The 12,451-nt window shown below is 42.5% G+C and overlaps 1 protein-coding gene across 3 annotated transcripts in view; it reads right to left on the reverse strand.

Moving 5' to 3' along the window:
• Positions 1 to 516: 516 nt before the first annotated feature.
• Positions 517 to 12,451, reverse strand: part of USP37 (ubiquitin specific peptidase 37) — a 38,654-nt gene continuing 26,719 nt past the window's right edge. For 2 of the 3 annotated variants that reach the window (XM_040603708.1, XM_040603707.1), the window contains exons 19-24: positions 10,857 to 11,023; positions 8,980 to 9,040; positions 6,748 to 6,863; positions 5,426 to 5,495; positions 4,907 to 5,045; positions 517 to 4,118 (exon numbers count right to left, since the gene is read on the reverse strand). In XM_040603708.1, coding sequence (XP_040459642.1) covers positions 4,031 to 4,118; positions 4,907 to 5,045; positions 5,426 to 5,495; positions 6,748 to 6,863; positions 8,980 to 9,040; positions 10,857 to 11,023 — 641 coding nt within the window. In that variant the 3' untranslated portion in view covers positions 517 to 4,030. Of the gene's footprint in view, positions 4,119 to 4,906; positions 5,046 to 5,425; positions 5,496 to 6,747; positions 6,864 to 8,897; positions 9,041 to 10,856; positions 11,024 to 12,451 lie in introns of those variants that run through there. The other variant, XM_040603709.1, reaches the window with a different exon arrangement.

Raw genomic sequence — 12,451 nt, forward strand, 5'->3', positions numbered from 1 at the left:
TGGCATGCAGGGGGACACGGGTCTCCATCAGGCACCAAGGCAGTGCAGGGAAGGACCCTCAGCTCATTTTCCTCAAACCCTTCATTTGCCCTGCTATGCTTGGAGGCAACGCGCAAGCTGCCCAGCCCCTGGGGCACCCTATCCCACCCCGGCACTGCAGCTCAGGGCTAAAGGTCTGCTATACAGCTGGAGCTGCTCCCTCCACTATCACAGGAACCTCAGCAAACACGTGCGGTACCAAAGGTAAATGCAACAAGCCCAGTGGCTGATGGGATGGCACGTGTGTGGGGACAGAGACCTGGGATCACTTGTCCTTGCCCTGGGAGGGGAGGAGGCCATCCCTCCTGCTTGGGATGCTGGGAGAGGGGCAGGGGGCATAGAACCATATACATGCTATTCCCAGACAACTGAGCAAGGTCCCAATGCCAAATGGAGGGCTGAGGTGCAGTGCCCAGTGCCTGCGGCACCCACGAGGCATCAGCTCAGGCAGCATGGAAATAAGATCCCAAACCAAGAGAGGGTTAATAAAGATATTTTAATTTCACAAAAATCTATCTACACATCGTTTAAAAAGGGGCTGGGAGAACCCAAGAGCAAAAACTGTAAAGAATAGAGAGGAACAGGTCTGCTAAAACACAGAGAAAAGTGCTGCTCCACATCAACAGTGTAAAGAACCAGAAAGCTGGGGTGCAGGCAGAAACCGGCAGCAGCCACCCTGTGGCAGGCAAGGCTGGAGGCCAGCAGCAGAGCTACACGGACAGCAGCTGCCAGGGGTCCTGCAGCCCTGTTTTTTTCTCTTTGGTGGGTGATTACAGGGATAATTAGCTCCGTTAAAAAGAAAACAAAGCAGATGAGTTATTTCCGGCCTCCACCAAAGCACAGCACTCCCCACATGCCCGGTGCTGGGGTGAACCGAAGCAGGAAACGCTGGGCTGGCCATCAGCCCTTCCTCGGGATGCAGGTGGGAAGATGCACGGCGGACGGTTATCTGTGCCGCACTGAGCAGGAGGTGGAAGGCGAGGCCTGGCCACAGGCACGGGAGAGCCCCGTGCTCCTCCTCCTGCTCAGGTTCTCGCTTTGGGTCTCAGGCTGGGAAACCGGCCCTCGCTTTTCAAAGGCTCTTTGTGCAGCCCTGCCGGCCAAGGCCCCCCAGGGACCCACGCACACAAGCTCCAGTTCATTGACAGGAGCTGGTTTGCACCTCTTGGAATAAGGGAAAAAAACGAGACCAAATTATCGCAGTCAAACAACGAAGGGGTGAGAGGAACGGCAAGATGGGAGTTCCTTGTGTTTATATGCTGAGTCACACTTGGACTAAAACTAGGCTGATTCAGGAGCAGGTAAATGTTTAACCGTGACTGTCCATCGGGGGAAGAGCCTGCACGTGTTCAGGGACTGTTAACTGAACTTCACCTCCCTATACCCCAGGATGGGTATCCCACCTGGAAGGGATGATCTTACTGAACTTGCTGCTGCAACAGCATGAGCACTGGGAATATTACAGCTGGTGAGCAGCACACACCTTGAGGATTACACATCTGTCTTCCCACTGTTCTCAGACAGGGAGAAAGCTGGCTTCTGCAAGGAAGGGGCTCCACCAACACTCCTACCAGGGTGGAGGTGCAACTGAGCTGCTGTATACCGAACAAAAAAGCTTAATTCAATTATTTAATAGATGTCTGCAATTCTTAATGGATAGAATAATAAGCAAGAGCTTTTCATAAAACAAGGAACACTGGTTTCAAACATCACCTTTCACGTGTTGATCCAAACAAAAACTGGTTTTAAACAAAAGTTACTGCACTGAGAAATCAGGCAATGTTTGCTTTTATTATAAATTAACTGGAGTGCAGCACCTTGCAAAAACAAACTTGCCACCCCAAAAAGCAGAGCTGACTTCTGATACTACAGGAATACCAGTTATTTACAACACTAGCACAGGATGCACTTGGGGAAAAACAGATTTGCTCTCTGGACAGAGCAGTCTCTTCATCACATTCACAGGGGCCATCAGTTTGAAGGACAACTCCCATGTCACTGCCTGTTCCCATTGCCCAGAATTCTACCAAAATTAGTATCGACAATAGAAAAGTATAATGCTTTGTAATAAATTAACATATAGACCCACTCTGGCTGCATCTTACAAGATAAAATGCTCTGTCATGTTTACAACCATTCACTCCTAGCTCGGAAACCAGAAAGGTGTCACCCTGACCAGGTCCACCAAGCTCATCTGACACGTGGACTGGAAAGTCAGTCAGTCTTTTCACCACACTGGGGTCCCCAAAGTACTCTGCTTGGGGAGGACTACCGATGGCTGTCACTCACTGCTGCGCAGAGGTGTGAAGAGGCCATTGAGGAAGCATCCCCCTGCCAGCCGGCTAGGAGAAACTCTAGCGTGGAAGTGCCCATGAAAGAGGTGCCTGCTGTCTCCTAAACTGATGGTTTTGTCTGCTTTGCTTCAGCTGATTTATTCCTGAGAAACTCCTAACAATAGTTTAAAAACCCCAGAAAGTATCTTGACAGCAAAAAAAGGCATTTTTTTTAATTTAGAAAAAAAAAAGTAATCTTTCACCTCTAAAATTCAAGTTGCAAAAATCAGAACTAGAGGCCAAAACAAGAGCAACTACTCTGTTTAACAGTAACAACTTCTCTGAAACAAATGCCAGCAAAAGGAAACATCTGTCCCTGCCAAGTAAGTGCCAAGATGCTGAAAAAATTAAGTCACTAGGCTTTCCTCCCCTGCTGAAACAAGCTATAAAAGGAGCATCATGCCTCTAAATCCAATAAAACGCAACACTTCTTAACTGTGTTGTTACTGCTGAGCGTGGCCTTTCTGAAAGCTTTCCACCTGGTTTAGTTTCACAGTTTGAATGCTCTGCACTCCTCAGAAAGGAGAACAGAGGCATAGCTGTAGTAAAAACCTTCTCACCCTGGGATACAAGAAGACCAAGGCAAGACCATGGTTTGATCAAGGAGCAATTCAAGCGCCAAGCCTACCCTGCAGACCCTTTTCTCGCCATTCCCATTTCACAATGACTGAGGCCTGTGCAGAAAGGGTAATGCTAGAATGCTGCTTCCCTCCCAGAAGATACAAAGTGGCTGTTGCTCACCTTTTGCTACTGCTCTCAGCCTGCTCAAGGTGTTCACCTACCCCCAGAGTTATATCAAAGCAGCCCTAAGCAATATAACTTCAGTGCGAAATACTGTGCATCCAAAGAGAGACCTTTCCTCTCCAATTGGTACTTACGCAACAACCTTATGAATAAAATGCAGTCAAATAATAGAACTTGCAAAACAAAAGAAATCACATATATAATCTCACATCTAAATGAGGATGACCGTGAATGGTGAAAAAAACCAACAGAGCTGCCACCAGGTATGCAATACATTCCACAGCACCAGACAGTTTGTTTCCTGGAACCGCATGTAAATAGCAGAGTGCTTACAAACCCATGAATGTCAAAATGCGTCAGCTTGAGTGATTCCAAAACGCCTGTTAGAGAGATGACTGGCAAGAATATACTCAGTGATCTGGGTTTCCAGTGAATATTACTAAACACAACACACGCCAGGTTACAGAATCTATTGCTTAAACTGCTCTTGGATAAAAAAAAAAAAAAAAAAAAAGAAAAAAAAGCCATGTGATATGTAAATCCTTTCCACTCACATCTCACAGGTGAATGGGCTTTTAAAATTAAGTCTCTTTTTGCACTGTTTTTTTTTTTTTTTAAAAATCAGTTTATGAGCAGCTGTAGTCTTGTGGCTTGATGCAACTCTTTAAGGCTCCATGCTGACGAAATTATTTGAGGAACAATAAAAACTTAACCACAGGAGGATCACTCTGGGATGTCAAGGTTTAAACACGTGGTTCAGGCCCAGGACTTGCACAGATGGTTCAGGAAACCAAGTGTCCCATATTTCTACCTTTTTTCTCTTGTTTTGGCCCTGAGCTGTTTGATACTCCTGCATGTCTGGCCCAAGTTCAGAATCTTCCTCGTTCCTCAGGAGGAACAAGGTGTTTTGCTCTTCACAGAGGCTGACGAACTGATCTTCCTACTTCCACGCTAAGTGGCTGTGCATTTTTTTCTGTTTCTAGTAACTCATCAAAGATATCCCTAAAACAGAGAGAAAGACCAACAGTGAAACTCATGTACAACAACAAACTGCTATGAAAGATAGCTCTGAGGGAATCAGCAACTGGATTTCATCTTCTAACTCAAGCATCACAGATCCTGGTACAGAAAGGTGTCTTTAACTGGCATCTCTAAGCAAGGCTCCTTAAATCCCACAGGACTTTTTTTTTTTTTTTTTTTTTTCCATTATTACAATGAATAAGGTCAGTGGTAAGCCTCAGAGAGCAGTAACAATAGTGAAAATAACTCCTGGCTGGTAAAAGGATCAGAAGCAACACAGGACCCAATCTGTAGATGAAGTAATATCCTTTTTTAGAGCAACCAGTAAGGACAGAAGGAGGGGACAAACTGAGGCACAAACCCCCTTCTTCAGTTCTTATGCCTGATATCTCTTCTACCTACAAACCTCACCTTCCTCATGTCCTGAGATGACCACAGCTGCAACAACACAACCACTAGGAGCAGGGAAAAAGGCATTTACAAATATCACAGCACTTCAGGAAAAAATCCAAGCTCCATTATGATTCCTGATGCAAGTATATACAGCTGAGACACTGAACCCCCTCCTTAAAATATGATTTAATGTGTCTTGTTAAAACCCTATGTATTACTGACATACAATTCCATGCCTCTGAACTCTTGAGCACTTCAGTTTTGTCATCCTTGCATACAATTCTGACAAATACATGCAGATACTTTTCATCCTAGCAAAGAGGACTAGAGGAGAGGAGGTAATAATTACTAGCACTGAAATTTCCCAAGACACCTACTTGTGCATGTAGAAGAAGATGTACCCGCTTCTGTCTCTGTCACACTGAACGGTGGCCTCTAGAGTTCTAGACACTTCTAGGTCATTGTAGGTGAACCAGGATTGCTTCTTGATATCATAGACATCACTGATATAATGACCTTAAACACAGAGAACACACCTTTCTTTTCATGCTGCAGTTCAACCAGTAAGCTGTTTAGGTTGCTGGACCAGGGTGTCTAGCTATGTCAGATTTAAACGCTAGAAGACTCTTAAGATCGTGGTCCCTGGATCATACCTGGTCCACGAACGGGTAAGAAGCACAAGCAATTCCATGGACCCCATAAGCAGTACATTGCCCACATGCTGCAGTTAGGCACCATGACATCCCCAGCCTGCACCCCCACCAGCAGCAAGGCACAATGGAAGACTTGCTTTGCTGCCTGAACTCTTCTCTGCAAATAATCCTCCTACGGTAATTCTGTATTACAGATTTTTTAAGATAGATAAGAGATGAAGGATAAATTATGGTATCTTTTACCTGAAGATGATGTGCTTCCGATATGGCTAACTATGCTGATGAGACGATAGGAGTGAGGAAGCTCTCCTGTCTGAAAAAAAAAGTTCAATTAAAGCTTTTAGGCATTCACTTTTGTCCCACATAGCTTATGGACAAGAAGATTTATAGCCAGACACCAGCTTTGGCTACTATATTCAAAGCTGCAACCCAATCAAGGATTACAGAGACACACCCTGCTTCAGACCAAACAAGGAGTTCTTCCAGAAGTGGGAAAAAGCCTTCCATCTTCAGTCTTTCAGCTAGCCAATGAACATGCAAAAAAAAGGAGCCACTCTGACCTCAGAACAGATGCTCACACAAACTCTACGCTGCAAGTTTTCTAAACAATCATTTCCTGAGCAACTTCCACTGATGTCAGAATTAATCCACCAAATAAACATAGAAAAGCAAAAAGGAAACAGCATGCTTACTTCTGAAATATCAGAGAAATACCCTTCATAATGGCAAACACACTTAACAGTTAATACTAGATGTGTAGCCCAGATTCTCTCGTCCTGCACCTGTAACGTCAGCAGACAGTGCCCTCTCTGCACGCAGGAAATATGCTCTGTCTATTCACTGACAATAAAACTAAACAACAGTAATTGGCTTTTGACAATTATTTTTTAATCCTCTCTGACCAGGAAATGTTACCGATACCATTCATTAACAATACTCTTAAAACGTAACTCTTGGTTTAAGGGTAAGGAAATTGGTGAAGGATTGTAAGAAAATAAGAACTACTCAAAGAAACTCCAATTATTTCCACTCCACACAGTACTCCTTCCGCTGAGGCAAGCAGGCAACTTTCACAACACTGCTATGTGGAGTCTGAGCGTGCAAGTGGCTGGCAGCACAGCCTAGGTTACAGTTACATTTCACCTAATGGGAATACAATCCTGCCACAACACCTCAGTTCTGGTGGTGCAAGATCTAGAAGCCCATGATGCTGCAACTAAACTACCACGCTGGCTGAAGTCCTCTCTCTCTGCAAGTAAAAATTTCAAGCCCACTGCTTTATATGCACTGGAACATTTCTGCTATAAAATTACTGTTTCCTTTTCACCATTGTCCACATCTCAAGAGAAACTCAGAGACCCTCTGCAACCACTTAGTTTTGTTTCTTTAAAATTAAAATAACACAATAGGACAGACTCTTAAGGACAGAAATTCTCACTCTCTTAACTTTTGAACACAAGACCTTTCTAGACTCTATACCTGCTCTGTAAAACTACCTCCAACACTAAACTGATGGTCAAGATCAAGTATATTTCTCAGCTGGCTTTTGAAATCATAGATCACACCTCAGCATTTCTTTTCAGCTCTTCTGCTTCAGCTTCTGAATACTCCATGTCAAGAACATCCTCATTCCCAGAGTCTTCATCAGAACCAATGCTGTCCAGGAGTGAGCTGTTAAACTCTAGATAGCATGGAAACAATGACACTGTGTGAGAAGCTGTGGCACGCGCAGGAATTCACAACAGGTTGAGGTATATCTACCCACATAAACAAGCATAGTAAAATGCTAAAGCAAGGAAAGTAGGAGATATTGGAATTTCCAAATAAAACCTCTCTCCCTTCCCAACTTGTCAGCGCAACAATTAAGGAAAGTATCTTGGACTACAGAATTAATTTTAGCATCATCTGTCTCATACTTTTACAAAAGGGCATGATGGCAAATGGCAGCTGGGTGATAAAAGAGCATTTAAACACCCAATTCACTCCAGAGCACCAGTGGTCTGCAGCCAGGACTGACATTAAAAGAAGTACAGCCAGTCTGGTCAGTGAACTGTAAGTTTCTGCAACGAGAAGCTATGAATTACAGTTTTAACTATAAGTTCCAATAACAAAGTGCATCTTTCAATTAAAACTGGCATCAAAACGCTACTGCTGGCAGCAGGCATCTTTTCATTGTTTTCAATGGTAAGAAGGCTGCTCACCGCAGGAACTTCCAGTTTGCTTGGCTGAGCAAAATGCAGGCAGCTTTCTGTAAAGAGCCGGAAGGCACCACTACTCCCTGTACACACTGTTCCAAACTTCCTGGGATTCTGCAGCTACCCAACTAATTTAAGATTTTGTACAGTACTCATTAGGAGAAGTAGCTATGCTTTCACCAGCTAAATTAAAGCTATGAAGTCCGGTGGGTGAGAAGTTGAGATTAACAGGACACGCTCAGGACTGTGTTTTTTTATGAGACTTATCATGCCAGTTGTGATGGAGATGTTTTGCCAAAAACAAAACGCACTGTTTGCCCTGTTAAATCATCACATTCTGGATTAGTATAGTCTTCTTGGGAAGTTTATAGACAAATCCCTTTAACTGAGAATATTTTACTGCTGATTTCTACACTAATTTGGGCTGTGGCAAGCTAGACTTACAGCCAAGAAATGCAGCCACTTCAGTAGGTATCTGCATGAAGCACTTGCCATGGGTACTGCTAAACACCACTTCACCAACAGCCCCTGGATGAGGAGCAGTTCTTTGATTGCAGCACTACTAGGAACCTTACTTAGACAAATACTACCAGTTATAAGGCTCAAGATTATTAGCACCTCCTTGAATGACTGCTGGCTGATGCCTTACAAATGAGTCAGTAGGAAGTTAAGAAGCACAAGGCAACGCTCATGTTTAAGTCAAGCAACTGCACATCAGGAGGAGGAAGGATTTCTAGCCTTGAATTCTTCCTGGACACAAATCAAGGAAGACTTGGGAAGGACTGGGCATTCAGTCTACCACAGCTTATCAGGGAACAGATCTCAGGTCAAGGGATGCTTAAACAGCATTCAACTTCTCTTCAGAAGCATACACAGGTTCATCCAGTAATAACCGAGGGCCTTTAAAGGTGCCTGAGCAACTATGAGTATTTTAACACAATAATTTATCCCCCCTGCCTCTCCCTCTTCAGAGCAGGAAATTTCTCTTGGTTATGCTTTGCCCTGCCAGATTGTATGAAATCACTTGCATGCCAGCCTCACACAAATGTTAAACAGTGCCTGAGGCTCACCACACTGTCTGGATTTGGAGAAGACAGTGAATTTTGGGTTTCTTTTTTCACCCCCAACAGCTATACCTTGCAGTGAGGTCTCCCTCCCTCCCATCCTGTACAGACAGATACAGCACTTGCACTGAAATACCAATGCAAGTAAGAAATAATCCTTACACTCTGAGTAGAGCCATTAGCATGCTGGCTTTTGATGGGACTGCGAAATTTCAAGGTCCATTTTGGTCCCTCTAGGTTAATATTATGTATTAAATATATAATATATATTTAATATCATATATATATATATTTATACATCTAAGTAAAAACTCAAAGAGACTGAAATAAGTAATTGAAAATTTAAGTTTTTTCCTGGCATTTGCTTTCGCAACTAAGAGCAAGAAAAGCTGACCTGAGCAAAGCCAAACACAACAAAGCACACACCAGAAGAACATGAAATCCCAGCTGACTTACAGACACTCAGGAGCTGCACTCATACATACAGATCTATTTTCCCTCAAAAGCAACATCCTGGAAGAAGTTAAATAAGTTTCACCTTGTAGACTTAATTCCGTGGCTCGTTTGAGGTCATCATCCTCTTTTTGCTCTCGTGCCTCCTAATGGGAAGAGAACAAAACTTAGCTCATTGAGACACTTCACTGTTTAAAATTCTTGTGGTGCTCTTTTTCCATTGAAACTGTGCTGCTCTGGTTTCTACAACAAACCTGACATTGTAAATTAAAGGTTCTGTGTGAAGGAATGTTTGCAACCAGTGAGAGTCCAATGTTCCCGTGCAACAGAACCTGGGACAAACCTTCATTAAGGCTTGTCAAAGCTCCTGAAGTTTGGTATGCAGCAGAGCAAGTCTCTAGTAAGACCAAACGCTTTCTTTGGATCATTAATTTGAAAAGCATCTGAATGAATTTGCAACTCTTCGCTAAGGAAAGCTGTCACTTACACACAAAGCTCCTCACACTTCGGCAAAATTTAGACGACTTCTGCCCAAAGCCAGCTGAGGACAGAGTTGTTAAATTCTGACATACTTTATTATTTTTAAGCCATTTGAAAGTAGAGCCAGTGGTTTCATGTTAACAGGTGTAATTCACAAAGGCAGGATGCAAAAAAGAGACACCACTAAACAACCAGGTATTAAAAATAATACCATGAACAAGTAGCAAAGAAACCTCAAGTCAACAAACCTTTCTAATCTTTGGATAATATCATGCTCCTGTTCTTCCCACCACTCTTGAAAGCTCAGAGCTACAGCAAGCCAGTCAATAATATTTAATGAGCTGGCTTCTTAATTCAGGGTTTGAATGCTTTCATGCACCTGAACGCAGAACCCTAACTACATATTTCAAATCAAGATAACCACAGCTACTACATTTCCATGCCTGAATCATTAGAATAGCAGATTTTTGCTTCAGAACTGTAGCAGAACAACACTCAAAGGGCAGTTTTACATTATTAGCATGAGGCCTTTTTATCTCGCTATTTCTAAAGCATTTGGGAATCTTTGTTAAACTACTCAGCACTGCTGAATCAAAGCTACATCTGGCATGGAACATACCAACCAGCACCTCATAATGAGCAATGGGAGAGAAAAATCCAAGAGCCATGGAAACATCAGATCTCATAAGGAAAACCATGACAGCTTTAGTATTAATAGAGAGCAGACAAGGGCACCTATTTAAAGAAAGACGTGGCTAAGCACTTGCTTCACTCTCAGCAGCTCGGTTAAACTTGTGGAAATCAGTTACAGGTCTTGAAATTCAAGTGGAATACAGATGGTGAGCATACAACCGAAGATCCCAATTCTTTCCAAGTCTAATTTAAAGGACTTATTTTAGATTAAATTATTTGGGATCCTTTTTCCAATTTTCTAACAAGGAAGGGTCACATAAATGTTCAGTTCCTATATTTTTGCTAAGCATCCCCCTCCTTGGTAGTACCAGAAACAAGACACTGGGACAGACAGATCTTTAACCTGACCTGCCACGGCCGTTCTTAGCTTTTGCTTTGAAACCTGCCTCTCTCACTGAGTCTCGACATGACACACTGCAGGAAGCAACTTTCAGGGAAGCTAAAGGTGGGTTTGGTTCTTGGTGATAGATACTAAGAGTTTTGTTCAGTTTATAACTGGTTTTTATGTGATTTTACAAGACAGTGTATAAATGTGCACAGAAAGCTTTGAGAAATCCACAGGTCTGTGATGTGATATATGGCTTCCAAAGCACATACAAAATGTACCCAGATGTATCCAGTGCCATGACTACTGACACTGAAGCTAGAAGAAACCCAAACCTTTTTTCATCTGGTTCTCTAAAAAAAAGCAGCAGAATCCCTTTGCAGTTACTGTTGGAGCACAAGTTTTTCCTTTAGCCATCAGGTTTCCAGTGTGGGGAAGATAAGGAAGCAAACTTTATTTCTTACTTGCTCTTGAAGGCTTTGAGCCAGTGCCTGCTGAAGTTCTTGTTCTTCCCTCTCTCTCTCCATATCATACTGCTGTAGCCAGTCAACGTCCCCCTGGGAGCCTTCCGGAGTTTTGTTTTCCTTATTCTCATCAAAATCTTTAGTTATCTCAGTGAAATTGGCAGGACCTGAGGAATCAGAAATTACAGTTATGCTTTCCTGGGTCTTCATTATGTTACCAGCTAAATCCCCTTTAAATCACCACAATCCTTGTAGCACAGTGACATCTATTGACAGGGAGAGTTCACCAGCCATAAAAAACCTCACAGAGTCAAATGGAAAAAGCTCCAAAGTGCAGTCTTGCATTTATTTTAACAGGTGTAAGATGAACCATTTGATTATCCCCTGATCCTGTTCTCTTAGCCTTTGATGTTCACTCAGAAACAGCAACTTTTAACTGAAGTAAGATGTCACACTCCACTAGGTTTCTGCAGCCATGAAGCTGACACTTGAATTTCTCTAGAAGGAACTATGGATTACAAAAATTTGCATTGCATATTATACCTTGGAGTACTACAGATGAAGCCACAATTAAAGCCAAACCATATGCAAGGCGGAGGGAATACAAATCTCAAGTACTGTTTAAATCGTGTCAACTCGTTTCCTCAGGTAAGAGCCTCAATTTTGTGAGCACTGTCTACTGCTTTGAAAGTGCAAGAAGATTATAACTTTTCAGTTCACCTTTAAAGAGAACACACTATGGCAGAAATATTTCACAAAACTTCTGGAATGAACATCCATTCAGCTATCACATACATCTCCCTGCAGTTGCAGGACACTTTGATTATCCCATTTGCTGGCAGCTGAGAGTCAGGACTTGCTCCAACAGCTATCACACAGCAACATGTGAAACTTTATACTTTTGCCCTACGCCGACTTCAACATCTGCTCATTAGTTATTAGCAAGGATTATACAAGGCAGACTCTGGTATCTGTGACCTCTTAAACACAAGACCACCAGAACCAGCACTATAATCCATCAGTCTAATCCTCTTACCATGAAAAACAAACCAGAATTTATTACACGACCTTTGAGAACTTGCAGTGCAAGAAGTACTCACTCGACTCACACAACTGTTATTTGAGGCTCATGTAGCAGAAAAGACATCTTCTGTCATATCCAAATTAGCCTTTTTTGAAAGCACCACAAATTATTCAGCGTTTACAAGAAAAATTATTACTAGCAGTAACAAGGAATGGACCAAGTTAAATCCATCACGTTTAGAATCATCTTGCCTGATATAGCAAAGTATCCTTTGCAATTAAGTTTCCTTTAAATAGGATATAGGATTGTGAACTCATGGCATGCCACATTCTGCTGCCATAACTGGTAACTCAGTGTACATACATAATCTCATCTGAATGCCAAACCGTATGCTTTGAGTAGTACTTCTGCCTTTTTGGTCATGCACAGCCAAATGCAGAAAGCAGAATGCAACACTGAGTGTTTAACTCCATTCTTAATCAGAAAATAAAGAAACTTTTATTAAACATATTTTTTGCTTAAGTGTCACAATAGAGTCTTCAAAAAATTACATTATACTTTGCAAAGAAAA

The sequence above is a fragment of the Falco naumanni genome, chromosome 8 (genome assembly GCF_017639655.2).
Source record: "Falco naumanni isolate bFalNau1 chromosome 8, bFalNau1.pat, whole genome shotgun sequence".
In the NCBI taxonomy this organism is placed as follows: Eukaryota; Metazoa; Chordata; class Aves; order Falconiformes; family Falconidae; genus Falco; species Falco naumanni.